We start from the raw sequence: 27,850 nt of genomic DNA, 5'->3' as shown, positions 1-27,850 counted from the left end.
ATAAGGAGTCTCAGTCATGTGTTTTAGAAGTTATAGCCATCTTCTATAAGCCAGTAATAAAAAAAAGTAGGAAATCTATAATCAATTTTCACAAATTAGTTATCATATGTTCAGTAACACATGACCAGGTTTCATATGTTCAGTAACACATGAACTACATTTCTTCTTTTTTTTCTTCAACATGTAACTGAATCAGATTTATTAATTCGTGTAGTGTGGCATTGAAATACGTGACCTTTATTTTGAAATGTCTTCACAGCGCAAAACAGTTTGTGGACCTGCGCTATCCACCGACAAAGCACGAATGTACACATCTTTTAATGTTGTCAGTAATGAACATCTGGGAATTAGTGCACAAAATGTAGAGTTTTTGCGTTTTTTTTTTTTTTTTTTTTTGTAGGGTGTACATGTTGAGCTACTTTTAACAAGCCAACGTTTAGCCAAGTTGTGAATTAGCAGGTTTATCCGACTAACGATGGAGCAATAAAACCTCTGGCTACAATATACTCTATACTTTAAAACATGTGATTTAATTACAAGCTATTTTATAAGCAACGTGAATTTGACTTTACCCTGATTAACAGAAAATAATGACGCTGTAAACACGCGCGGACTGAGCATATACAAGCAGCTAAGTGCAGCAGCAGGTGACGTCATGATTTTTCGCACATGCGCACTGGCGGGGAAACCGAATTCTCCGGAACCGGCAGTAACTCAGAAGCCGAGGAGACAACATTTCCCGAAGCCATCCCAGCCAGGCCATTAAGTCCATACACAGTAGTGTAAGCGAGGAACACTAGGTCAGGTGGTGTGAAATGAATGCGAAAAAAACGTGTTGGACTTTAACAGGAGCGACGGTAGCGTGTGTTCTCGCGCTGTACTTGCACCACATCCCGCGCTCTGTCGCTGGTGGAGACTCAGGTAATCTACTGCGCGTGCCTTTGTTTAGATCACACGCAGCCAATCAGCTTCTCTGTCTGTTTCTCTCTCTCTCTCTCTCTCTCTCTCTCTCTCTCTCTCTCTCTCTCTCTCTCTCTCTCTCTCTCTGTGTGTGTGTGTGTGTGTGTGTGTGTGTGTGTGTGTGTTAGTGTTAGTGTTACCGTGAGCATATGATAGCTTAATGCGTAATATTCCCAGTCCTGCTTCTGGAGTACCCCATGGCCTAGGCATTTTAGTGTTTTCCCTGCTTTGACCAGTGTTGGCAGCCCTTTAAAGGAGATTGCATGGCTAGAAATCCCCATTTGACGCTACAAACTAATTTGCATATTAATTGATTCATGAATAATTTTTTGAAGACCCATAGAATAGAGTTGTGTTTTATCAAAATAGAAAATTATGTGAGAATAGATTATCACATTTCTTAGAGATGAACAGGTGGGACGAACAACAGTGATCAGTGATGAAATCATTAAGTGTAAATTCTTATGAAATTTAGCTAGTATTAGCAGACCTGGTTTATGAAATGACTGCACTCACTCGTGTTGGTTTGCTAGTTATAATATCAGTACACCAAGCTTGCTTACACATTAAAATGAGCAACATACCAAGAAAAACTGCAAAGAGCTCTCCGCTGAGGCTCTATTAGAAAAGTTTACAGCAGGACAAGACATGCTTTTGCTACAAAACTGTCAAGAGCTTCAGATGTTGTGTTGGTTTGTGTGAGTTCATGAGACTTGACTGTCATGTCCCAAACTATCAGTCACCTCATCAACCATGCCCTTTAAAATATCATCAAATAACTCTTGTAAAATGCATTTGTCATAACACATATATTTGGTGAGATAGCAAGGCCAGCTGAGCTTGTAATAATGAGAGAACAATATTCCTGAAGATAATTTGTTGAGATGTAACTTGTGATGTGAATGTAACTTAAAAGTGTAAGAATATGACGTAACTTTTAATAGTTACATATACTAGCAAGGGTATAGGTGGAGTTAAAAACTGTACTGTAGCCAGCCACTAGTGGGGCTCAGAGACATTTTGGCTTCACTTTTAAACCCCTGTTACAACATCCACCTATATGTACAGTCATTGGTTGTAGACTATACATTTTGTTTACTACCGTTTCTGGACAGTGCACACCCACAAGCGACAACAGTAGCAGTTGCTACACACCCACAAGAGACAAACTACATACAACAGCATGGATGCAGAGTCAGGCTTTACGCAGTGGTGGTGAGTCGACTGAACCTGCTCTTCAGGCTTGTATAACCAGCAGCTGTGGAGAGCCAGATCTCTGCTCAAAAAAGTTGCTAGGTTTGTCACTATGCTCTTTTTTTTTTTTTTTTTTTTTTTTTTTTTTAAATAATGTTACCAGAGGGGTCTAAAAAGTCACTTAGTTGGCAACTCTCGCTCTATCACCCCCACTTCAACTCAGGATGGACTGTTACTGTTTTTTTTTTTTTTTTTAGATAGATGTGCAAAGTAAGAATTTCATTGTATGGTCAAAACCGTTGTGTTTTCATTGTGCATATGACAATAAACCTCTTGAATCTTGAATCTTAATTAGCTGATCAATTGAGTTAGGCGTGTTGGGAGCATGTAAAAGGCTAAAATGTGCATAACAGGGGTTACTCCAGGGCCAGCGTGGGGAATGCGTGGTTTAATGTGCTGAATAAAAGAATATGAGATTGAGCACTACCACATTACTTTTAGGACTGTACAGTACATCATTTGCAATACTAATATTGCCTGCAATATGCAAATGAGAATTTGAACAAACCACCTCAGTTTGGATGATAAACTGTGGCATCGGCATGAATCAGAAAGGGTCAAACAAATGCATATCACATGTTCACCAGTTCACCAGGGCATATCATTATTGTGACACTGCTCAATATATTCGCTCTTTTTATCCATAACATACAGCACCAATCAATATCTGTAATGATATGTGCAGAGCCTTGGGGAAAGCCCATACATTCAGCCTGCAGTTCTGGCCTCAAGCAGCAGTGATATTATAGCTAGGCAGCCTTTTTCTCTTCAACTACATCTTGTATTTTAATGAGCTAGCTAAGGTTTGGTACATTTTCTCTCTTGTATTTCCCCTTCAAACAGAGCTTTTTTTTAGTTACCAGCAGCTGGTTAGCTCTCATTGTGACTGCCCGATCAAGCAGCAGTGCCGTGGTGTAACTGTGCTCATTCAGCCGTATCATAAACAGCACTTAACCTAGAGAATGAACTGGTTGCTTAATGTTAGCTAGCCGACACTGGGCTGAGCAAAGCTCTGACTGTGGTGTTGAAAGCACACAACTGTCTAGAATGTCTTTTGTATGCTGTAGCATTACGATTTCCCTTCACTAGAACTAAGGGCTCAAATGTGTTCCAGCATCACGATGCCTGTGTCCAAAGCGAGATCCAAAGAGACATGGTTTGTCAAGGCTGATGTTGAACAAAATCAGTAGCCTGCACAGAGCCCTAACCTCAACCCCATAGGGATGAGTTGGAGTGTGGATGGTGCACCAGGCCTTCTCGGCCAACATCAATGTCTGACCTCACTAATGCTCTTGTGGCCGAAATCCCCACAGCTGTGTTCCAAACTCCTTCCCAGGAGAGTCTTCCCAGAATAGTGGAGGTGATTATAACAGCAAAAGGGGGACTAAATCTGGAATGGGATGTTCAAAAAGCATATTTGGGTGTGGCTGGTCAGGTGTCCAAATCCTTTTGGCAATATAGTGTATTTGTGTTGCTATTTGTGAGGATTTTAAACCACCTGGCAAATGTCAGGCTTGCAGTGTAAATACAGAAAAATGTCTAAAATAAGACTGGAAAAATATCTGCTTTTTTGCCCTGGTAACTTCTTCCTTGCTTCCAGTCCACGCTGGCTTTTTGGAGGTGGAAAAACCCAATCCCTGAGCATGGTGCACAGAAACAGTGCATGATATGGGTGTGATAGAGCCAGCTGAATGCTCTGCAGAATATTTCCAGGTCTCCGTCTCGCACTCCTAATCCCTTTAGGTGTGCTACGCCCTGGAGAGGCTAAGCAAGTTCCCCACGGGACTACTGTTGTCTAGGAATTTGATTGTGGAAATGATGGAGATTAAGGGGGAGAAAGACTGCTTTGGATGCCCAGTGCTCTACTGTCACAAAGACACTTGGCTCCTTCTGCTGCTGCTCCTCTTTCGCTGTATGTCTCCCCACCTTGCTCTCCACTAGCTGGCATAGATTTTTGCCCTAACACAGCATTGCATGAATAAAAATGAGAGATAACTATATCTGTCTTTGTATATAACGTAACAAAATTTGATTAAAGAGAGAGCCATGTCCTTGGCGATGTTGTGGGCTTGACCTCACCATGTGTGATTTGGTCTGTATGAGTTCATGGGTGTGTTAAATCAAACAGTGAAAGCAAAGAAAATTCCAGTACTGAAGAGTCAGGAGCCTGTACTCACAGATAGAGGAGCTCTGACATGACAGCAAAACAGCCATGCTTCACTGAAATGTTGGAACTGCCAATTTCAGAATTTCAGCAATTCACTGAGCATTTAGGGTTGCATCAGCAAACACAGTTTATGGGATTTTCCAGTGGTTAGTGTGTTGCATCAGACAGCATTTCTCAGATTTTTGCCATATTTTGAATTTCCCTCTGTTTGCAAACAGCCATGGTGTCCTTGCGTCCTTAAAGTCTTCTTTGATCTGAAATTAAGTAAAAGTCCTTACTATGAAATTAGTCATAAATTCAAATTTACACTGTCTTATTAATTTAGGGTTATCAGTTTCATGATCTATTGTCATGTTTTTTCCTTATGTGATTGCATATGTTTTGAAAAGATTTGACATATCACACACTAGATAAAACAGCCTCACTTGCACAAGACAAGGCAGTGTGTGGAATTGAGGCTAGCATTAGCACACACAGAGGGACTGATTTGGGAAATTCAATTTAATATGTCTGAAAAAAAAATTTAGTTGTGTTTATTCTTCTTGATGTAGAATAACATAAGTAGACAATTTTTATTTATTTATTTATTTTTTTAGATATTCTTATATAATTGAAAACATTGTATTAAATTAATTGCATTTGAAGTGGAAAATAAAATCTCTTAAGATACCTGTAAGACATCCTGCACAGAAAAAAATTATTAAAAGGGCTCAAGAATATAAATGAAAAATATATGTATATATATTATTTATTATATTATATATATTATTTGATTAATTAAAATGTTTATTAATAAACTGCTTTTGTTTAGCCTTCTCTCCCTTGCAAGCAGACACATTTTTGGAAATTTCAGTTTGCTGAAGAGTCTTTGCAATTAATTCCTATTTAGACTGTGTTCAAGTTAGTATTTCTATGCTAAATTAAGCTCAGGTTTAGTTAATTACTTGTCATCCTGATTGTTCTCTAGATAAAAACCTCAATGTGTACTCAAAAACGTGAGAGTTAAATTTAGCACAATGTACATCATCAGGTTCATAGTTAAAGCCTTTTATGAATGACTGCAATGTTTTTTCATCTGATCTGCACTGGTAACCAGTAGCTATGTCAAACACACAGTGCTTGGGGTTCATCAGAACATATGTGCAATATCCAAACACATTTTCTTAAAACACCTCCTGCTCTGTCCAATAGATGGCAGAGTTTGGTGTTAATTATAAACTACAAACAAGTTCATTTGTCACTGCACCTCAGCATCAATGTTTTAGTTTATACGTTGGTCATTTGTCCTGTTTGAGACTGTGATACTTTCTTGTGTGTATGTCTTTTATACAGACCCAGGAAAAAGAAAGTAAATTACAATCAGGCATAGGGCTGAGGATGTTAAAGGCTTTAAAATATTGGTTGTTGTGGTGTGTGTTCTGTGTGTGGCACTGCATAAAGACCTGTGGGAGAGAATGGATGTGGGATGATGTATACATTACTGGATGATTGAGGAGACATGTGCCTAGAGAGAGTGTATGAGTGACTCTGAATATGAGAGCGTTCTGTCTACGAATGGGGACTGTGGAGAGACTGAATGCGTTTGCCTCTGTATGTGTGTGTGTGTGCACTGCCTGGGGATCAGGGGAGCATCACACGATGGAAGAGAATGAGCGTGCCGCTTATGAAATGTCACACTGGGAAGATTTGCAGGTTTTGATCCGGGCAAATTAATGCAAAACCCCAGTGCGAGTATTTGATTTGGGAAAACTTTCGGGAGCTGACTTGTCTCTTAATAATAATTATTGGGTTTACATTAATTTCCCTCTCTGTTATTTCTACCACAGGAGAGTTGATCACCGCTGCTTGTGAGCTGGGGGTAAGCATTAGCCGTTATTGTTTAATCAATTCACTCATTAACTCTTAGAAGCATTAAGGAAGTTTAATTAAGTATGTTGGGAGAAAAAAATGGTTGATTAATTTACTTTGCAGGCTACAAGTTTTTTTCATCATTTCCTTTTTATGTACTTCTTTTACTAAGTTAGGAGTAGAGAATGCTATAATTTGCAACCCCGTTCTTCAAATCCAATTAGACTGAATGGCAAGGCAATGGCTTTTGTAGGCTTTGCTTTACGTATAGTATAAGGCTCATTATTCTCAACCCCTCTGCTTTTTGTGCATGCATGTGTGTGCTTGTGTAAGCCACGAAGAATGAACCAAATCGGGTTAACAGTTATAATAAGTTTTATTATTTAATAAAGTTTATTACGCTGCCGTGATCCTTTTAGGGAGGCTGTGGCAGTGTCAGTGTGCCAGTAATCCCTCGCTCCCTCTGTCCGTGTGGCCTCAGGCTGGATCGCTCTCTCCGGGCAGCAGGCCGCTGGCTCTACACTACTCCTCCTCCCTCGAGCACTGGATCTACTCCTTTAAGCTCCCTGAGGCATGCCCGCTTCACTCCATCCCAGCTCTCGACCTGTGTGTTCTACACTTCTGTAGTGTACCACACACACAGGCACAATTCCACCTCTCCTACCTCCTTCCTTACCATACACTCTACTAACACGCATGCCTGAATGATATCACCATACACACACACACACACACACCTCTATTTCCACCTCATGATCACCTTGTTGGCACTGCAGGGTGCCCTTCCTGACCCTACCATCTGTTTGCCATACTGTCTCTGCTTCTTCTGTCCTTTCTGTGCCCTCTGTTTCCCTCACACACTCTCTTGCTCTATGCTTACATCTATCCCACATAAATACGTCCCTCAAATATATTTTTTCTTCCTGTCCCTTGTCACTATATAACATTGTCAATAATTATCTCAAGATCTTTGCAGTGTTCATATTCCAGCAGCAATAATGCAAATAAGCCCTCTAACAGAACACATTTGTTTATTATGCTCCATTAGCAGCCTGACCAATTCTCAGAGGCGTGTGTTGATTAATAATGTCTTAATAATGTCTTTCTGTGCATGTGTTCTTTAATAATGTCACTGGCATAATGGAAAAACCTATTGTTTTTTCCATCACAACTACACCACTTTACTTTAATACAAAGCTTTAATGCAAATGTTGCAATGCATTTCACGATTACGATGTGTAGCAATATAAAGACAATATTTTCTTTTTGTGTATATAATGCTGTGTTTAATCAAACGCATATAAATTTTGGTCAGTTGTACCTGGCCCAAGCTGCCATCACACATCACACATATTAGCCCCACTTTTCTTAAGGATTTTTGTATCTTCAAACAGTGCTCTCGTGCTCTCTTTCATTCTCTCATCTCTCAGAAATCCCCTTACTGTAGAGTGTGCTGTGTGTCTCTGCCATGCCTGTGTGTGTTATCGGGCCAGTAGGAGAGCGGCAGCCTTTAATAGCTCAGCCCTTATCGCTCCTGAGGGGACTTAGTGCCTAATTGCTGGGAATGCAACGAGACAGGAGATCAGGGCTTTGGAGGGTTATCAGGAGGAGATGTGTATGTGTCTGTGTGTGTATGTGTGTGTGAGAGATTGATGCAGAGAAACCATAACTAATAAAACAGAGGCCGTCCTTGAGTAGAGAGGAGGAAGAGGATGAAAGAAGGAGGGGTGGCTAGATCAGGTCACTTTGATCCTACACTGTTTTCTTTGTTGCAGTATGTCAGTTTTCTGAATGTTGTCTTCTCTCAGGTGGCCCATCCCCCTGGATATCCTCTCTTTACCATGCTGGCCTCGCTGACCCTCCGTCTGCTTCCTGCCACTTCTCCTGCACATGCCGTCAATGTGCTGTGTGCTGTGCTGGGGGCCATGGCTAGCGGGGCGCTATGCTACACTGTCTGCAGGTAGGAGCCTCTCACCTGAGAGTGTAAGTGGCTGAAGTTACTGTAATACAGCTTTCTGTCTGATCAAGCCTTTATGCATTGAAAAAAGGAATATGAAGGGGCAGTGCTTCTGCATGCTATTTATTAGGTATGCATCAGTACCATTTTTTTCAGACTGAGTGCGAATACATGTTTTTTTTGTTACTCATCAGTACTGATACCGAAATGAGTAACCTCCTTAGTATTAATAAACCAGGGACATCATAGAACATGATATTTGGCTCTGTTTGTATTTTCTCAGTATAAACAGTGGCCATGAAAGTGTGCACAGGCGTATTTATGTACTTAGGCTGCTAGGCTCATTCTTTATATAGCGTTAATTATTTAACTGTTGGGTTTGGTTTCACATGAGAAAAGCTTTTCTGTAGAGCTCTAATTAAATTCCATTTTTATCTTGGCTGTTGGTTGTTATTTTACTCATCTAGCATTGACTGTAGACATTTGTTTTTGCCCAGCCAACGTTTATTGTAGAGTCAGTTGCTGCTGTGTGCTGCTAGCAGTGAACTCCTCATGCTGGGTTTTATCTTTAAGTTAAGGTTGCTTGTATAGTAGGAAGATGCTGTAGTATCTCCTCTTGATATTTTCACAGAGTACAGTTTGCAGTCTGCTTTACTTTGATTGCTGTCATTAACCCTGAAATACATCAAAATTGCTCTCATTTTGTGTCATCTGTTCATTAGCACAACAGTGTATACTAGGCATATATTAGGTGTTTTTTTTTTTGTTTTTTTTTTTTTCTTTTTCTTTTTTTAATAAACTGAGGCACTTCATAGTTGAAATCCAGTCATTGCCCTTTGTTACAGGATCTGATCCACCATTTTTGTATCAACTCAGTACAGATACTGGGTATTGGATCTATGTCATCTCTACATACACATATTGTCACCTGATGTCAGAGTGGTTTTTTTTTTTTAAAAAAGAAATGTGAGGACCAGTACCTGACGTTAGTACCAGTATCAGTGCATCCCTAGTATTTATAGCCAACACCAAGCAAACAAAAACTGCAGCATGGAAGTGTTGTTATTGCCAATAAACTATGTTCAGTATGTTGCCTTTCTATTTAAAATGTTAAAAAGCAGAGAAATCCTACCAAACTATGTTTCCATGTTTACATCTACACATATTAATACATTCCATTGCTGTGCAGGACTTCCTTAATGACGTAAATATTGTACGACTTGCCTGAGGTCAGAGGAGCCACATCAGTAGAGATTGTGAACCAAGCTGACCAAAGATTTGCCCTGAGGCCACATGTAAAATGCAGCTCCTACTCTTAATCCAGAAAGGATTTAGATCCAATTTTGGATTAAGAGACTAAAAAGTCATTACCCATATCCTGGGCTTCCACATCCCTACATCCCTGCAGCTGATGGGGGATACACACACACACACACACACACACACACACAAACAAAGATGCAGAACAGATTACATTGGTGCCACACATTCCAGTGCAAAAGCCCTCTTAGATCTTATGTGTCAGTATACAATCTATATTTTCAACTGAGCGTATAATAGGTTTTAATGGTTTGTGGTTTTGGCCTCATGCTCATCTACTGGGCTGAGAGCTGTAGCTGGCAAGCGTGAGATGCCAGGGCTGGGAGGGGGAGACATTTTGGGGCTTCAGAGCTTCCGGCACTGTCTGGGATGCCCTTCTGGATTGGCATTGGGGTCTTCAGGTATACACTCTATGCCTGGTGGGAGAGCTGAAATGGAATACCACACCTAGCAGGAGCACTACCGGGCAGGCCTGTCCCCGGACTGCCACCCTGGCACCTTGCGCCGCTTCATTCCATTGCGCCCATGTGCGCTTTGTCATCTTAGGGTTGGGCTTGCACATATAATTTGTGTGTTATTTAAATAACATGTGAGTCAGTAAGATCTCCAGAAACATTCTTGTCATCTGTACAAAACTGTGAGTCCCATCGAGGTACCATTGACCAAAAAGTGTTCTGCATTAGTGTGCTCATTTTTCATATTTGATTAGCAAAATTTAGGGAAAGCATTGCATTTAAGTTTATATAGAGACTCTAGCTGAGAGTGTGAGTTAAGTAATCATATAGTTTGGAGTAACTAACCAATACCACATTAGCCAAATTTCCTCTTCATTATTATTTTTTTTTCAAATGAACTGGAAGATCCTCAGCATCATGAGTCTTTGATGTTCCAAGTCAAATGAGGTGGATGTCTGTGTATACTGATGGGTTTGGAAGCCATTGCCTTTCAAAAACTGAGTTACCCGCTTCTCAAACCCATCACTTGGCCTCCCTTTGATTTGTCAATTACTGAAACACTTTTCTAAACCACATGGTTGATAGCCAAATTGAATGTCTTATTATGTTTCCACACTGGTGCTTGATGAGCCTTTGAGGAAGGCCGGCCTCAGTTATAACAGTAATTGTTGAATGTTGCTTTTAAACCTTTATGGAATATACAGCTATTTGAGATCTTTGAACTCGTAATTCATGAGAACTATTTTCCACTCACTAAAATAATAATTTAGATTTTATTTGTTTTGTGCTTGTTGATTTAAAAATAAATAAATAAATAAATAAAATTTAGCTTCTGAAAAGTCTTCTGAGGATATTTTTGCCTTAAAGCAAACCTTCAAGTCAGGTTTCTGATAACAGACAGTTTACCTTCTAATATCTAGTAACCTTCATTTATGTAGACTATTTCCACCACCAAGGAAGCCATGCCACACTTAATCACTTGTGCTGATTTGGTTAGTCTTCTTGTCCTGGCACCATGTGAGCAGAACTGGGAGGTACGGGTGAAGTTAAATATAGTGAGGGGCATTGATTGATCAAACAATCACACAGACATCCTGATTAATGTCTCTGGCTGGAATTGCTTCTCTACTGGCACAAAATTCTTCAGTAGTAGACTAGTGTAATCTATCTGCCTTTTTTTGGACAGTGGAAGGAAACCAGAGAACCTGGAGGAAACCCGCGTGAGCACAGGAAGAACAGGTGAAACCTCATGCAGATTTTAACATTAAATGAGATATAATTTCATTTTAAAATAGTTTTTTGAAGTTTGTGTACTGTTTAATAACTTGCACATATCGTCACCACTTGAATTCATACAAATCCTATGAATCAATGCATATTACAACAGTAAACAACAATCACTCAGCATTTTCCACACCTTCCTGAGAACTTCATTACATAACACAATCAGCCATGTGGTCTAAAAGGGACTCCACCCATCCTCCCTGCTGCTTGTTTGCCCAAGCCTCTCTCTTCCACACATGCGATGGTACACACCTGCCAAGATCAGGCTGGACCAGTCCTGAGTACAGCAGCTGATTTCACAGCTGGCTGCGCTCCAGAGCCCACCTGTCTTACTGCGTTTTTGTTTTTCTAGGGGCCTTCACCATATGGCTGTAACTCTGCTCTCCACATCATAGCCGCCACATTCACCCAGTCTTGCATGCTTCTCTATCGGCTTTTTAAATCAGACTGTGTTACTGTTGCATATAAGAGTGATTTCAAGCAATTAGAAATGTTAAAATGCTTTAGATTTGGAAAACATTATTATGTATTCCCAACTGTGTTTCTTTTGGGAAGGATTGTCTTATTAGCACATACCAAATGTTGAATAGAAGGATACATTTTTGTTAAATGTTTGCCTTATCCTAACGGTAAGCCATGCCCGGTGTTATATCACACAGTGAGACACTGCTGATAAATGGCCACCCCCAGCATGACCAATGCTTCATTTGACATACATGCAGTAATACTCCTTAACAGATATTTAATAAAGAAGTCTTTTCCTCTGATTATTCGGTTCAGAATAAGGGGAAATACAGTTATTTTACAGTATTATACAATTACTCTAATTTCTCTTTGCCTGGAGGCCCAAGATTGTGTCTGCTACACTGGAAGTCGGTATTACATCCATATTACATTTCTCCATCTCCACAGGCACTTCCTAATAGCAGTCACCAAGCAAGGAGAGGATCAGTGTTTGCCTATTACCATATGTTCAAAATTAATACAGTCTATACAACTGTGCATAATTCAGAACCATGGATGCCTAATGACTTTGCTGCAATAATGATGGTGGAAGAAATTGCTGAATGACATACACACTTAGAGTCTGTTTGTCCACATGGTGTGGGTAGTTAGGGGATTAAAGATGGCTTGCTGCGGGAAATTGTTTTACTGTCCGTATTGTTTGGGGAATGATTAATTTTTAACACGCACTGTGCAGAATGCTCTATAATGTCCTTTCAGCCTTTCAACCTTTAAACACCCCTAAGCTCTTCTCATAGACACCGTTCACATACTGTAAGTTTTAGTGTTTTTGCAAGATATAAAATTAATATCAGTTCTTGTGCAACAAGTACTTTCAAATTAGTGGTAAAATGTGATCAGTCATATACTGTAATATAGTATTTTCTGCCCCAGTGCATGTTTTGTAATATGTGGAGTTACATTTCAGAATAAACACTCAAATCCGTCATAATGAACCAACCTTCATCAAATATATAGCCCCTTGAATTAACTGATGATGACTAATTATTCACCGTTTATATCACATCTAATATTTAACCCCTTAAACCTCAAGAGCTGTTCTGGGGTCCAGACTTACATTCTTTGTTTCTTTCTTATTAGTTTCACTGTAGTTACTAATTCATAGTAGTTACTGAGTAAAGGGCTGTATTCAGAGTTGGTGACCTAAGTCCAAGGAAAATTATGCATTTTCATAGAAGGATTATTCAATTGCTTAAGTCAGTTTTTGCTTATCAGTGTGCGCCATTTGCAAATTACCTGCATGTAGTTCACACCTCCAGGGTTGCCAGGTTTTCTTGAGTAGAAGCATTTGAGATATGTTTTTTCAGTAGTATCAAGACCAGCACCTTTAAACACCAAAGACTTGCCTGTAAGTCTGAAAAAATCAGGGATAGAAAGTGCAGACTGAAGAAGGATGTAATGCAATGTAACAAGTCAAGAGACAATTAAAAATGGAACATAAAAAACACCAATACAATGTTGTGAATGAGAAAATAGCAAGCATTGAAATAAACATCTAATATTAGTCTAGTATATCAGCAGTATATTGCTGCATGAATAGTCCTAATTATATTTATCTCATTAAACACTGCAAATGTGATTTAATTTAACGATATATTTTCTACCTTCATTATTCAGCAGCTTATGAAATGGCACTTGATCCAGCACATCCTATTGTTTTGTATTTTTTGTATTTTTTTATTTTGTTTTTTTGTTTGTTTTTAAGATCACACACTGACAATTAATTGTGAGCACAGTCGAGGTCACTTTAAATTTGCTATTTTGAGTTGTCAAAGTAATAAAAAATAATGCCAATGTTTTTGTTAATTCGAATCATTCTCCTGTACAGAAAGTATGCCCACAGGTTGAAGGACAAGCTGATGAACCATTCATGCTATGCTATGCTTAAGCAAACATTGTCCCACATGCATAACTCTTGCACAACTTTTAAATGGAGTTTAAATCTGTAGTTATGTCTGCATGCAATTTCAAACTATACTATATGTAACTCAACTTTTAATATACGCTCCATATGCTTTAAGGTGAACAGTTAAATGATAAGTTGAAAGTTTAAGAAGTTAACTCAAGTTAACATTAAATATCATAACAATCTAAAATAAATTTTCAGGGACACTCTCTTCATTTGAGAGTTAAAAATACATTAGAGTTTTTATTATACCTTTCCATTATGTAGTTGATTTAGAGAACAGCTGATTAATCCTCATGTTGATGGTCTATATGAAAAGGTGTGTTCAAGAATATGATGTGTATAGTATGTATAACTACTTCTGCATGAGTGAGTGTTTATTTTTGTTGACATGCTGAAAAGATGAGGTGCAGAACTGCAGAAGTGCACACAGCAGCATCTCAGACAGCACACCGAGATAAAAGCAAATATTCCTCTGATGCTGCACTGGACTGTCACTCATTCTCTCTTATCACAGAGCCGAGAGAGAGAAGCAGACAGAGATGGAGAAGGGAGTAGGAGAGACCCGGGTGGTCCTGCAAGTACAGAAATGAGAGACATGCAGCACGCAGCTCATCAAACACCTTCCCTTAGACAAACTGACACTCGTAAATAGAGAGATGTCAAGCGTCATTAGAGGGATAGAGATTTAAAGAGGGGAGTGAATACAGCTGAGCACTCCTGTCAACCTCAGCTGCTGATGTTTGGTGGAGGTTTAAATAAGGCTGGATGTGATGTTTCACACTGAGGGCACCTGCCACTGGATGGAATTCCTGCTGTAGCCCCCTGTTTCCAGAGTGTGCTGGGGTTAATTGACACACAGGGGGGTAGATTTGAAGGTGTGGGGGGTCTGCACCTTAACCAAAGTGCTTGTGGTTACTCCTCACTCTTCTGTCTGTGTTGACTACTAAGTAGCTGATATCACCAAGTATACTACTCATGCTCTGACACCCCATTAGCCTGAGTGCACTTACATTCACATACCCAAACATGCTCCATATTTTGTGAAATCGAAAAAAATAAAATGACTGTGAAAATAAGGTTGGGGAAGAGGAGGAAGACAAAACAGTCAAAGAGTTCCACTCCCCCCATTTTTTCTTTTTTCCATCCTTACCCTTCTCTTCTCTCTCTTTTTTCCAGACTTACTTTGCTTTCCCTGCGAAAGCTCCATTGTTCCCCTTCGCCTAAGTCTCATCAGGCTCTTTTGTGGCCGACTATCACAGCGGCAGGCAAAACGGCACTGGAAACGTCTAAATGGTATCATGGCTTGCGATTAAGCGTGCGCGCTGCAGCAGTGCTGCCGCTGCTTATGAGTCAGGTCTGATAAGGCGGGGGCCCTGCTCTCTACTCAATTTCAGATACCGTTAATGGAATCTGTCTTGTGCGATTGTAATGTGAGAGCGCCTAATTTGCCATGGAGCTTGAAGCTGTCAGCGGCAAGGGATTGCAGGGTCAGGAGGGACCTGGCAGCCGCTTGGCCCGCGGCGTGTATCTGTGCTGCTGAATAGAGCAGCTCTCTGCCTGTCACTTAGCTGATAGGCTGATGAGGACTCTAAGCCACTCAGTACAATGAGGAGAGGGCCATACCGCCTGACTATCCCCCCCCCCCTCCCCCCCCCCCCCCCCCCCCCCCAAACTTTAATTGTCAAGCTCGCTAAAATTTTCCAAACCAATGTGCTAGACAGAGTTGGGTTTTTTTCCCCCTCTCTCCAGCTCTCTTCCAGGCATCATTTTCAACTTTTCCTACTGCATTTCTATCCAGTCTGGTTCCTATCTTCTGGTTTCCTCTCTTCTACACACATTCTGATTCTCCTTGCTGTCTGTGCTTCCACTCTCTCACAGTGTGTCTTACTAATAAGCATTGGGTATTAACACAAATTTGCCTTGATTACTGTTAAAGAGATGAGGCTAGTGGTGTGTTGTTATTTTATGCTTAGGCCTTGAACAGTAAGAAACAATAGGCTTTAATTAAGGCTGGGGTAGTCAACTAAATTTGGCTACTGCGGTTCTTTACAAAGGTCTGAATCAGTGACTAACATGACTGAATGGTGACACCAGTGGCCTTTTACTGCTTAACCCCTATTGATTAATTTGTGGCTATAAGTAAGAAAATTCAAAGTGGTTATATTTGTTCCGTAGTAGTGCTTCACGTTACCTCTTTTTTACTAGTGCCATGGACTAATTTTAATTATTGTAATTATTATTAGTTATTTTAATTATTTTTAGTTATTTTAAATCTGACACTGAGAATAATTGGACACTTCTCTGTCCAATTGTTTTAAACATTCTGTTTTCATTGTCAACTTTTCTTTAAACAAGCCATGTTGTTGGTTCACTAATCAGGCCAGAGAGGGTTAATAAAATGAAACAAAAAAAACAAAAACAAAAAAAACTATAAACGTCATTGAGGATTCTCCCCTTTCTAACCTAAGTTCTCTTACCTTGTAGCTAGTCTGTAGTCTGATAAGCTGTTTTTGGCTAAATAATTTACATAAATGCATGTGATTGGATAAGCTGATTAATAAAATGATTGAGCTGGAAAACAGTTGCTGAACTATGGCCAGTTTTTTATATGTGTAGCGACACTGTTACAGTATTTTTTTTCAAGTACTTCAAGTACAAAGACTTCTGTTTTTGCCAATAATATCCATTCAGTTTTTATTAGTACTGAATGCGGTCATGAAATGTGTGGTGAATTTTGCTACTAATGTACTAGACAAAGAAAAAAAATTCTATTACAGTATAGTGCAGAGCTATTCAATTTCAGCTAATATTGGGCCTTTTGGTGAGGGTCAAACCCCCAGCGTGACCACCAGCTGCCGCACCAGGCTGTCCACTACCATATGGCTGCTGGTTACTGCATATACACTCAAGTTGAATAAGTATGTGCCAAAGTGCCAGACTCTCATGTAATATAAGGCATGCATTTTTGGCACTGTATATTTTTTCTATGGTCTTACTTTGGTATTTTCTAAAGGGATTGATGGATTATTTCTCCTTATGCCAACAACAGTGGCACCAATGTAACCTCACTCCATTACTGTCATGTAGTGCAAAAGTCAGACTGTAATCCACACCAGGTTGGGGATTAAGGATGTGTAGCTTTGTTTATTAGCTGCAGTAAAACAGAAGCTTAGTGGTAATCCCGGAGAGAAAGTTGTCTGAGTGCAGTGACTGAAAGTGTGTTCCTTCACTCAGAATGGCTGGGCCTGGTCCGGGAGCTGTGCTGGCAGGTGGAAGCTTCGCTCTGTCCAAACTCGTCTGGCAGTGGTCACTAGTGGCCGAAGTCTTCTCACTTAATAACCTATTTGTGGGGTTCCTTTTCTCCCTCTCAGCCTGCTTCCATAATGCAGAGACTGTGGACCAGAAGAAAAAGGTAATAAACACAATTTCCCAATTACAGCTCACAATGCAATGTTTGCGATGTGCATGATGCGTCATTACTAGTCATTATGGTTTGTTGTTTTCTAGTTTGCTCTGTGGGGGGCGCTGTGCTGTGGATTGAGTTTGTGCAACCAGCACACTCTGGTTGTGTATGTGCTCATCATCATACCCTGGTCTCTGCTCCAGCTCTACACTTACAAAGTGAGTACAAAGTACACAGTATTTTAGCACCCATATGTATGTTTAAAATTCTGCATATTGTACAGTGTGATGTTAAAGCATATTCTATAAATTTTAATTTAATTTAGAGAAATTAGAGAGAAATATGCATAAAAGCCACATACTTAGCTCTTGCACTCAGCCTTCAAAGTAAACTGCTTTGCAAACCAGTTAAACAGAGTGTTGAAATAGCTTGTACTCTGCTGACAGTGTTTAGAAGCTGGCAGGCTGCTCTGTAGATTATTGGACATTCTGCCAATCTGCAGTGTTTTTAAGCAAATTAGTTCAAGGGAACTCATCCAGCAACGAGAGCTCTTCCAGTAGTCGTGAACTTAAAATGTGCTAATAATTTCTTAAATGCATTGCTTATTTAAATGTAAGAATTTTTTTTAAGTAATGTGTTTGTTGAAACAGCTGAATATTTCTTCTTCCAGGGGTTGTGTTTTTCAGCCATAGTATCTCTGGGTGTGTGTTTCCTCACTGGATTTCTTCCCTATCTCTACCTGCCAATTTCCTCATACCTAAACAAAGCTCGATGGAGTTGGGGAGACCAGACGACCCTCAGCGGCCTGCTTACACACCTGCTCAGGGCTGAGTACGGCACCTTCAGCCTGGTACACACTCTTACTTAATATATATATACAGTGGATATAAAAAGTCTACACACCCCTGTTAAAATGCCAGGTTTCTGGTGATGTATAAAAAGTACAGAAATGACCTATAACCTGTACATCTGAAAAACAAACTGAAATCTTTTAGGAGGGGCGAGTAAAAACAAAAAAACAAAATAATGTGGTTGCATAAGTGTGCACACCCTCTTATAACTGGGGATGTGGCTGTGTTCAGAATAAAGCAATCACATCCAAACTCATGTTAAATATGGAGTCAGTACACACCTGCCATCATTTAAAGTGCCTCTGATTAACCCCAAATAAAGTTCAGCTGTTCTAGTAGGCTTTTCCTGACATTTTCTTAGTCGCGTCTTACAGCAAAAGCCATGGTCCACAGAAAGCTTCCACACCATCAGAGGGATCTGATTATTAAAAGATATCAGTCAGGAGAATGGTACAAAAGAATTTCCAAGGCATTAGATATACCATGGAACACAGTGAAGACCATCATCATCAAGTGGAGAAAATGTGGCGCAACAGCGACATTACCAAGAACTGGACGTCCTTCCAAAATTGATGAAACAACGAGAAGAAAAGGGAGTCAGGGAGGCTGCCAAGAGGCCTACAGCAACATTAAAGGAGCTGCAGGAATTTCTGGCAAGTACTGGCTGTGTAGTACATGCGACAACAATCTCCCGTATTCTTCATATGTCTGGGCTATGGGGTAGGGTGGCAAGACAGAAGCCTTTTCTTACAAAGAAAAACATCCAAGCCTGGCTAAATTTTGCAAAAACACATTTGAAAATGTGTTATGGTCTGATGAAACCAAGGTTGAACTTTCTGGCCATAATTCCATAAAGTATGTTTGGCGCAAAAAGAACACTGCACATCACCAGAAGAACACCATACCCACAGTGAAGCATGGTGGTGGCAGCATCATGCTTTGGGGCTGTTTTTCTTCAGCTGGAACTGGGGCCTTAGTCAAGGTGGAGGAAATTATGAACAGTTCCAAATACCAGTCAATACTGGCACAAAACCTTCAGGCTTCTGCTAGAAAGCTGAAGATGAAAAAGAACTTCATCTTTCAGCACGACCACGACCCAAAGCATACATCCAAATCAACAAAAGAATGGCTTCACCAGAAGAAGATTAAAGTTTTGGAATGGCCCAGCCAGAGCCCAGACCTGAATCCGATTAAAAATCTGTGGGGTGATCTGAAGAGGGCCGTGCACGGGAGATGCCCTTGCAGTCTGACAAATTTGGAGCGTTTTTGCAATGAAGAGTGGGCGAATATTGCCAAGTCAAGATGTGTCATGCTGATGGACTCAAAAAGACTGGGTGCTGTAATAAAATCAAAAGGTGCTTCAACAAAGTATTAGTTTAAGGTTGTGCACACTTATGCAACCACATTATTTTGTTTTTTTATTTTTACTCGCCCAACCTAAAAGATTTCAGTTTGTTTTTCAATTGAGTTGTACAGGTTATAGGTCACATTAAAGGTGGAAAAAGTTCTGAAATGATTTATCTTGGTCTCATTTTTTTACATCACAGAAGCCTGGCATTTTAACAGGGGTGTGTAGACTTTTTATATCCACTGTATGTTCAGCAAGCTGGCATTATTTTAGCTACCACTTGACTGTGGAGAATATTTACACTGTTTTACTCTTATGCAGTTTTTCTTTCTTTGTCTTTGTTTTTCATGTTTTGTTCAGGCAAAATCTGAGGGTAAAGTTAACCTGATGAAGATGCTACAGTGAGTATATCAGCTTCAGAATGAGCTCAATACTGTCATTACTGCTATAGAGTTGAAGGCATGTTTTAATTTCCATGTAATACTGTTCATAAAGTTTAATTTCATCTTCTGATCTCAGCAATTGAACGTTTTGACACTTTTTTCTTTTAATGCACTAAATGGCAGGTATTATGTATTTTAAATTACCTATGAAAGTACAATTTTAAACTATTAAAATAATGTGTAGATTCTAAAGAAGCAACAAAAAAAACTACTTAGAAACATGTCAGCATCTTTACACAAAATATAACCCCAGTAATACAACAATAATAATTCATCACTAACATTACCTAGTTAGGTAGTTTAGAAAGCAAGCTCATGGGCTAAAAGTTTCTGGGTGCCTCATCATCTAATCCCAGATGATTGACCAAACAGTTGAGCCTATTTTGTGAGATACCGTTTTTAGGGAAGTAGTGAGAATGTCTCTGTTTTAAATGGAAATTTAGGGCTGTGTTTTAGCTGAATTTAACCCAAAAACAAATGTATACAACTGTAAATAGCCATCCAAGAGCTACTCTGATGGCAGTTAGTGTCATATTCTTATCTGGAGATGGTCTGTGGTAGAGCTCCATCATGTACTTTGTTGTGTTCCTTTCTCCCCTCTGTTTGGCAAATATTAACCTAAATGTAAATATTTGTTTGAGATTTTCAAACTTATTGAAACCAACCCAACCAAAAATCACTTTATTCCTAAAATTTATTTTCCCATGACATTTCCCTGGAAGTACGATGTAGAAGGTGCATGGGTCTCTCATTCATTACATTCATTACGTTTGTAAAATGGTTAGGGAAGATGGTGGAATTAAGTCAGGCTACTATCACTTGAAAGCTGGAAATTGCATATTGACTTATGAAAAGAGACAGAGAAATTGCAGAAACATTCATGAGTATTAACTAAATGATTGAATATTTCTGCCTTGCATCTAGTGATTTTGGGGGCATGGAGGAGCAGTAGGTATTGTTGCTGCCTCACAGCTCCAAAGTCCCAGGTTCAGTCCTGAGCTCAGGTTACTGTATGTGTGGAGTTTCTTTTCATGGGCTGTCTGGGTCCTTCTGTGTTCTCTGGTTTCCTTACACCTCCCAAAAACATGCCAGCAGGTGGCTTGGCTACTCTAAAATTCCCCAGTTTTGTGGTGTTTACACCAGTTTCGCATGGTGCTCTATGATGGATTGGTGTCTCATTAAAGAAGTTTTGCTGCTTCACAAAGGCTCCAGATCCACCACCACCCTGTCCAGGATTGAGCCGTTACTGATGATTTCTGAATGAATGAACTAGTGTTTTGGAATAGGGTTCAGATTCACCTTGACAATGGTAAAAAAGAATGAAACAGTTGCTGAAGATAAGCGAAGTGCATTAATCGCTGCGTATGTGTTTTCTTTCAGAGCTCAGTGTAATCACTGTATGGCTGACCTGCCTGTTCCTGTGCTCGTATTAGCTGTATTGGCTCTGCTAAATGCTTTATGTAATAGGTAAGTCTCAGCAGATAAGTCTGCTTGTGAAATGAAAATAGAAATTGCTGCTTTCAATAAGTTTCCATCAAAAGTTGGTGTGGTATATTTACAACTGATGTAGATGAATGGCTTAATTGACAAGTGAGGTGTTCTGCTTTTTAAGAATGCATCACCATTACACCCGACAGAGAATTTGGTGTCGCAGGAAAGCATTCCTGTACGTTACAGCATAATGACCGTCTATTTTCACCCCCAGGAGATGGTGTGCTTTCGTGTGCCTGATTGCTGTTATGGTGAGTGTCTATTCTGTGTTCTTTGCCTGGAGAGCCAACCTGGACATTGAGAATCCCCTACTGCTTGGAGTCGTGAGTGTCAAGTGTATCTGTAACAAACAGATGATTAGTTTCAGTTATGCATGGACCGGAGGTACCTGTGATATCAACACTGCATGAAAGATTCACACACTGAGACTTCAACTAATTTATTTTTACTTTTGTCTGCTGAGCAAGAAGGCTTCTAATGTTGAAGGAAAGCTGTGTGTGTGTATGTGTGTGTAGGTGGAGCGGTTCTGGCTACAGGCTGATGCTGGTGTGTGTGTTCTGGCTGGTGTGGGGCTGAACTGGACAGTGTGTTTGTTGGAGAGATGGCTGGGGCTGAGAAAGGTGTGGAACGTGGGAGCCTGGCTCATCACTGCAGGACTTCTCTCACACACAATTCACTTAAATCAAAGGTGAACATGCATGTGTGTGTGCTTGTGTGCCTGAGAATGAACTCATTATACAAAGCCACATTCAGTTAATTCCTGAATTACTGGTACATTTCAAGAGAATGCAGAAATTAATTAACTCATTCATTCAACTTCAGTAACCGCATTATCCTTGTCAGGGTTGTGGTGGAAAACTGTGGCAATTTAGTGTAGCAAATCCACTTACCGGCATATTTTTAGTAGGTAAGAGGAAACCAGGGAACCCAGAAGAACCCGCTCTGACATTGAGAGAACATGCAAAACTCCAAACAGACAGTAACCTGAGCTCAGGATTGAAGGGGGACCCGGGAGCTGTGAGGTGGCATAATGATTCAAATTTTTTACTCAAACAATTAAAAAATGTATCTTTCCTTAAAAATCTAACGTTTTTTAAGTAACGTTTCTAAGTTTAAGTAACGGTGGTCCACATGATGAACGAACCTAAGAATATATTCTCCAACCTTTTTAGACATTACAGGGTGAAGTTCTGTGTTGCTATTCTGACTAGGTGAAGCTTCACGTAATATTATAAGAAAGGGTGTTGATAACTTTGAAAACAGTGTTGTCAAGAAAAAAAAAACATACTACTTAAGAAATCCTTTTATATTAAATAAAATATTTCAATTTAAATAAAGCTACATGGATTTGTTTGAGCTCGAAATTTCATTCATTGCATATGTTCATTTTTGCTCATTTTCATGAAGGGAGTCAATAGTTCTGAAACTGACTATAGGTGTTAAGACACTGCTGAAATATGTATTGGTATTTTTACATATCAGAGGTGAAGTATTAGAGATGATGCCTTAGAGGCAAAGGTCTGCACAATGTTTTAAATGGACTGTATCCTCGATTTTTTTCATGCTGTATTTGTTGTTATGTCCATTCCTTTCCCTTCAACTGTGTTTCCCAGGGTCATAGGTTTTCACTGTGCTTCGGACTTGGTAGTCACTCACCTAATTATTCATCACGTCCATGCTTCATCAAACATCAGAAGCTCCCAAACTCATAACATTCCATCTCTTTTCACTCTCTGCTTGATATGCTGTCCTGGCCACGCTAGTCATGCAGATTAAAGCGCCGGTGCTCTGTGGTTGATTAGGCGTACTGGCCACAGCAGTCTCATAGATTACAGCCGTGTGGTTTGGTGCCTCGTACCGTGCCACTTTGATCAGCCTGCTTGGAAGGATGTACTTGTTGGCGCTCATCACACCTGTCAGAGGCTGATTACAGAGGCAAGGCGCTCAGCTGCATCATCTGAGAAAGTTTAACATCATTCATTCACTCTCACGCTGGCTCTGTGTGGGAGAGGAGCTGACAGCAGACCAGCTGGAGGTGTGATAGTGTCATGGATCTCCTGTACTCTTCAATGCCTACAGAGTTATCTGTACTGTGTACCTCATTTTTGTAATCATGAATAATTTTTCATACCTTCTGCTTTATAAGTTAGTGGTTGTTCTTGAGCATCCTTGTTTGTTTAAATGGTGCTAGTTCAGTGCAGCTTGAAATTCTGCCTGCTTTCTGAGTACTTTCAAGTGTTGAATAGTGTGTATAAAATGTGTGTACTTCTTCCAGAGAGTTTGATCAGAGTAGGAACGATGTTGTGGAGAGATTCGCCCGCGAGCTCATTTTCTCATTCCCAGAGAGCTCACTGGTGCTGACCAGGGGTGATCTTCCCGGTAACACACTCCGCTACCTGCACTACTGCCAGGGCCTGCGGCCAGACCTCAGCCTCATTGACCAAGAGGTTTTACAGCAAAGAACATTTTAGTACTATACTATTTAGAGCTATAAGTTTAATGCTGTTTAATGCTGATTTAGTTTTTAGGTTTTCATGCCACATTCCTGTTGATTCTCCAGATGATGACCTATAGCTGGTATGTGCCTAAGCTGCAACAGCATCTTCCTGGCGTAAAGTTCCCTGGGCGAGTTTGGGATCCGGTTAACACTGAACAGAAGAATAGCTTTAACATCGAACAGTTTATCCAGCACAATATAGAGTGAGTTTAACATGCACAGACACTTCACCATTTTGCAATGATGTTCCCCAAAATCACTACAGCTATGTCTTAATGACTAAATAATGTTTGAGCTCAAACACAGCAGTTACATAGCCCATGTAGGTTATGATGCCTATGATTAATTTCATTATGTGATATTGGATAGCACAAAGCACAGAAGAAGAGGTAGGTGAATACCCCCTCCCTCCACCAGACGGCAGCATTTCCTTTCCAGAGGCCTGGAGCCTGGGGCTTTAGGCACTGTAGGCTCTACCCTGGGGACTTGAGAGGGAAAAGGAGAAAAGGGAAATGCATGACAGTTGCCTGAATAGAATCTATGCCTAGTCCTAGGTGACCAAAAAAAAAAAAAAGATTTAAAATGGAGAATTTTAGCTGACAGTGTAAATCGTCCATGGCTTGCTATAATTTGCTTCCAGATGATCAGCTCTAAGCATAGGATATTGTTGTTCAGTTGGTTGGCAGTACAGGTGTGCATCAGGACTAGGATCCCGCATGACTACAAAAAATATGTTGCAGGAGTGCATGTTTTTCACTCTCATGCAGACGGGAGAGGGCTGTCAGATATGAAGCTTGCAAGGCAAAGAAAAGTCACGTTCATTAACATGGGGGTTTAGTGCAGTGTTGTGCAACTTTTTTTTCCTGGTCAGGGTCACTGTGGTTATTTACTTTATTTTTTATATTTTGGGTAGTAGGACCATATTGCAGGCAAATATAAACAAAAATAGCAGAGGGATGGTGGGATTGGTCAAGAGGGTCTGCAGGAACAGGCCGTAGGATTTTAAAAAAACAGTGCTTGTACATTATCTAACATTGGCTGACTTTTAAAGGAAAGCCTTGAATAAATGAATGGGATTATTGTTATAATAATATCTTTTGCTTTGTTGGTGGCAATTAGAGTTTTTTTGTGGGCTCATCAAGACAACAAATTATCGAAAATCTGAATAACAAAATCTTTGACTTGGAGTCATGTGCCTCTTATATCTCACCTGTTGTGTAATTGTGTGTCTGTATGTGCTTGCATGCAGCCGGCCTATGTTTTTGTGTATTGGCCTGTCGGAAGGAGACCCAAGTTGGGAGAAGTCCTTCTCCCAGTGGCCGTGGGGGGTCTGTGAGCAGCTGATGCCCCTTACAAGCCGCCTGCACCCTGTGGAGTGGGTACAGCGCACACAGAATCTGTACAACTGGAGTGAGCCTCATAACAGGTACACTACGTTTTCCATTATCACATGATGCATCTGCTGTGTATTCTCTTTTCACCAGCTAATGGTTTCCCTAGAAATTTTATGTACCAGCTCATACCGTTCATATATGATATATCTGATGCTATATTTTTTTATACATTTCTAAATGTTCTAAAAGTGATTCCTCTTAAATTGAGATCTATAGAGCACAATACAGCACTGAGCTCCATAATTTTTTCCAGCCGCATCTTTCACTTCATTCTCCACTCACTTCAGTCTCCACTTAACCACTGCACTGGGGTCCTGCTGGGAAGGCATCCATCGTCTCCAGCTTCAAAGTCGTTATTAGTCTGCTGACCCCACCCTAATGACTTTCTAAACTGCAGCGTGCCGATACGTGCGTATAAAGTGAAATTAGTTCTAGTCCTCGGCGCTGAGGCTCTGCGTGCCTGCCTGGTATTCAGCAAGCTAATCGGGGTTGAATGGTGTGACATTACTCTCCTCTCGGCTGCTACAAGCGTGTCTGTCCCTGCCTGGCAGCCAAATATTAGCCGGGAAGTCACATGCTAAAATATTCCTTTGAAGGAGAGGCCGCATGGTTATGCGCAATGAAATGGAACGGAAGAAGTGCAGAAATATGTGGGTCATTTAGCACATGGGAGTGCTTTTAAAGATCGCAGGCACTGAATATCAGCTGTCACATGTTTTTACGAGGATCTTCTGGATTGCTTGTTTCTGCCAACAGAAACTTGAACATGAGAGCCTGATACTACTGACATACTCAGTGCTTTTTAAAATGTATTTATTCTCTAAACTTACTACATTTGTAAAATAATATGAAAGAATTACAGTTGTCTTTGGTGTCTTATTTATTTTCCATACTAGGGTAAAATAATGTGGAAAAAATTTTATGATGTGAAGAAAGTACTGTATAGATATAAGGATATGCGGGGTAGTAGAATGAAGAAAAAAAAAGCTGGACTCATACTCACAACTTTCACACATCCCAATATTGCTGTTTTTTGTGATCTTCCATTGTAGCTTTCCTCCTGGCTCATGGGAGCGAGTGGCCAATGAGGAAATGTGGCAGGCCAGGTAACGCTTTCCACTATCACTGTTATCTTATTGTCCAGCAAGCCACAGGCAATTATGCTTGATCTCAGTGTGTGCCATGTTCACAGAATTAGAATCTAATTTCTAGAAGAACCAGACATCCATTTCTGTGGTTGATTTTATAGGATGAAAATGGCATTCTTCCTCTTTGACCTTGCTGAGAGGATGGAGGGAGGGGGTCAGGCTCACCTCTATGAGCTCTCTTACAATGTGAGTATGACAGAGTGGGTCTGCTAGTTTTAGCCAGTATAGCTGATAAAGAATTGATTTTAATGTCCTAATTTTATTTTAATGTCCTTAATTTGTTTTACGTTCTAACCATATTCATTGATGTACTTTTCTCATTATGTATCTAAATGCATTCTAGTTACACTTAGTGTTATTTGCTTGTTTGTTGAGGACATACATAATGGTTTCCATTTATGACAGGTTTTTGTTTAAAAACAGGAAGTGTAAAAGGAAGCCATTATGCACTTTGCTGTCCACAAGACTTAAGATCCTCTGGAATTCACCAAATAATTACATCCAAAAACAAGAGAAACAGCACTACTTATTGTCTTTTACTGATATATACAACATTGAGTCACGTAATATGTAAATATCACTTGGCCACCTAATTATGCTTTTCTAACATTTTTGATTGTGATAGCATCTCTGACTCTGACTTTTTTTTTTTTTTTTTTTGCAATCTCTATTTTTACTTTTTTTTTTTCTACAGTACCATTTTACCCTTTTTTTATTTATAGATTTATTGTCAAATTGTGGGTGCCCAGATCGACTATCCTGCTAATTGGGATAAGAATCTGGCTTTGGCTGCTGAGCGCTTGCTCCGTTTAGGAGGAGGACGTCATGGGCTAGAGTCTCTTCTGAACCACGGTATTCATCACTTTAGCCGGTATATTGAGAGAGAACCCATGGACCCTCAGAGCAGCGCCATCCGTTCCGCCATCACACACCTCAGCAAGGAGAGGGACAAACTCAGAGACTCACACAGAAAAACACAACATAGACCACTATGAAATTTCAGAAACTTCAGAAAATGTGAACACGCTTTAACATATATAGCTGTACTGTTTGAGGGAATAGGAACTCCAGCAAGAAAGGAATTCCTGATGCAGAAGCCGGTGAAAAACAGGTTAAAGAAGCAGAAAGAATGAAAGATCAAACCAGCCAATTTCAGTGAGAATCATACAGGTCAGTGGTGCCGATTGATGCCAGTATATGATGGTTTGTTTTGGTTCTGATGTTGCACTTAATAGATGAACTGAGCTACCTGCTTTTATTTGGCTATATGATGATACCATCAGTTAGGTGTTGATGAAAGACCTTGTCTTAAAAAGCCATATGATCTTACCATTTTTGGAATATCTTTTTTGCTTTGCAAACACACAGTAGGTGTTGTAATAACTTTTGAAAAATATTAGACACATTTTTCTAATAGAGCACTGTTGTCATTGCTGTCTGAGATGCTGGGAGGTATTTTGTAAGGTGAGATGAAATACTATTAAGTGGACCAGGTAGAGGTAAAACATTTTGAAAAATAATGTTTGTTTTCAGTTTGAATTCACTCTGAATGTGTGTTATTTTTGTACCAAAATAAATTGATATTATACCAGTGTA

At 39.9% G+C, this 27,850-nt stretch overlaps 1 protein-coding gene across 4 annotated transcripts; it reads left to right on the top strand.

Annotated features, from left to right (window-relative positions):
* Nucleotides 1-211: 211 nt before the first annotated feature.
* Nucleotides 212-27,850, top strand: tmem260 (transmembrane protein 260). 4 transcript variants are annotated; one of them, XM_053237676.1, is made up of 17 exons: nt 816-921; nt 6,208-6,239; nt 6,649-6,835; nt 8,038-8,189; nt 16,914-17,091; nt 17,187-17,300; nt 17,753-17,932; nt 19,642-19,682; nt 21,105-21,191; nt 21,430-21,538; nt 21,731-21,903; nt 23,491-23,662; nt 23,776-23,915; nt 24,962-25,138; nt 26,159-26,212; nt 26,356-26,440; nt 26,977-27,850. In XM_053237676.1, the coding sequence occupies exons 3-17, from the start codon at nt 6,803-6,805 to the stop codon at nt 27,247-27,249; spliced, it is 1,968 nt and encodes a 655-aa protein (XP_053093651.1). In that variant the 5' UTR covers nt 816-921; nt 6,208-6,239; nt 6,649-6,802; the 3' UTR covers nt 27,250-27,850. The 4 variants fall into 4 exon arrangements, with proteins under 4 accessions (XP_026790130.3, XP_026790129.1, XP_053093652.1 ...); XM_026934329.3 differs by lacking the exon at nt 6,649-6,835 and having other exon boundaries at nt 212-921; nt 26,949-27,160; XM_026934328.3 differs by lacking the exon at nt 6,649-6,835 and having other exon boundaries at nt 216-921.

This window comes from Pangasianodon hypophthalmus, chromosome 10, assembly GCF_027358585.1.
Source record: "Pangasianodon hypophthalmus isolate fPanHyp1 chromosome 10, fPanHyp1.pri, whole genome shotgun sequence".
NCBI classification, from domain to species: Eukaryota; Metazoa; Chordata; class Actinopteri; order Siluriformes; family Pangasiidae; genus Pangasianodon; species Pangasianodon hypophthalmus.
The sequence above is the reverse complement of the archived record's forward strand: the minus strand, read 5'-3'. Positions and strand labels throughout refer to the sequence as shown.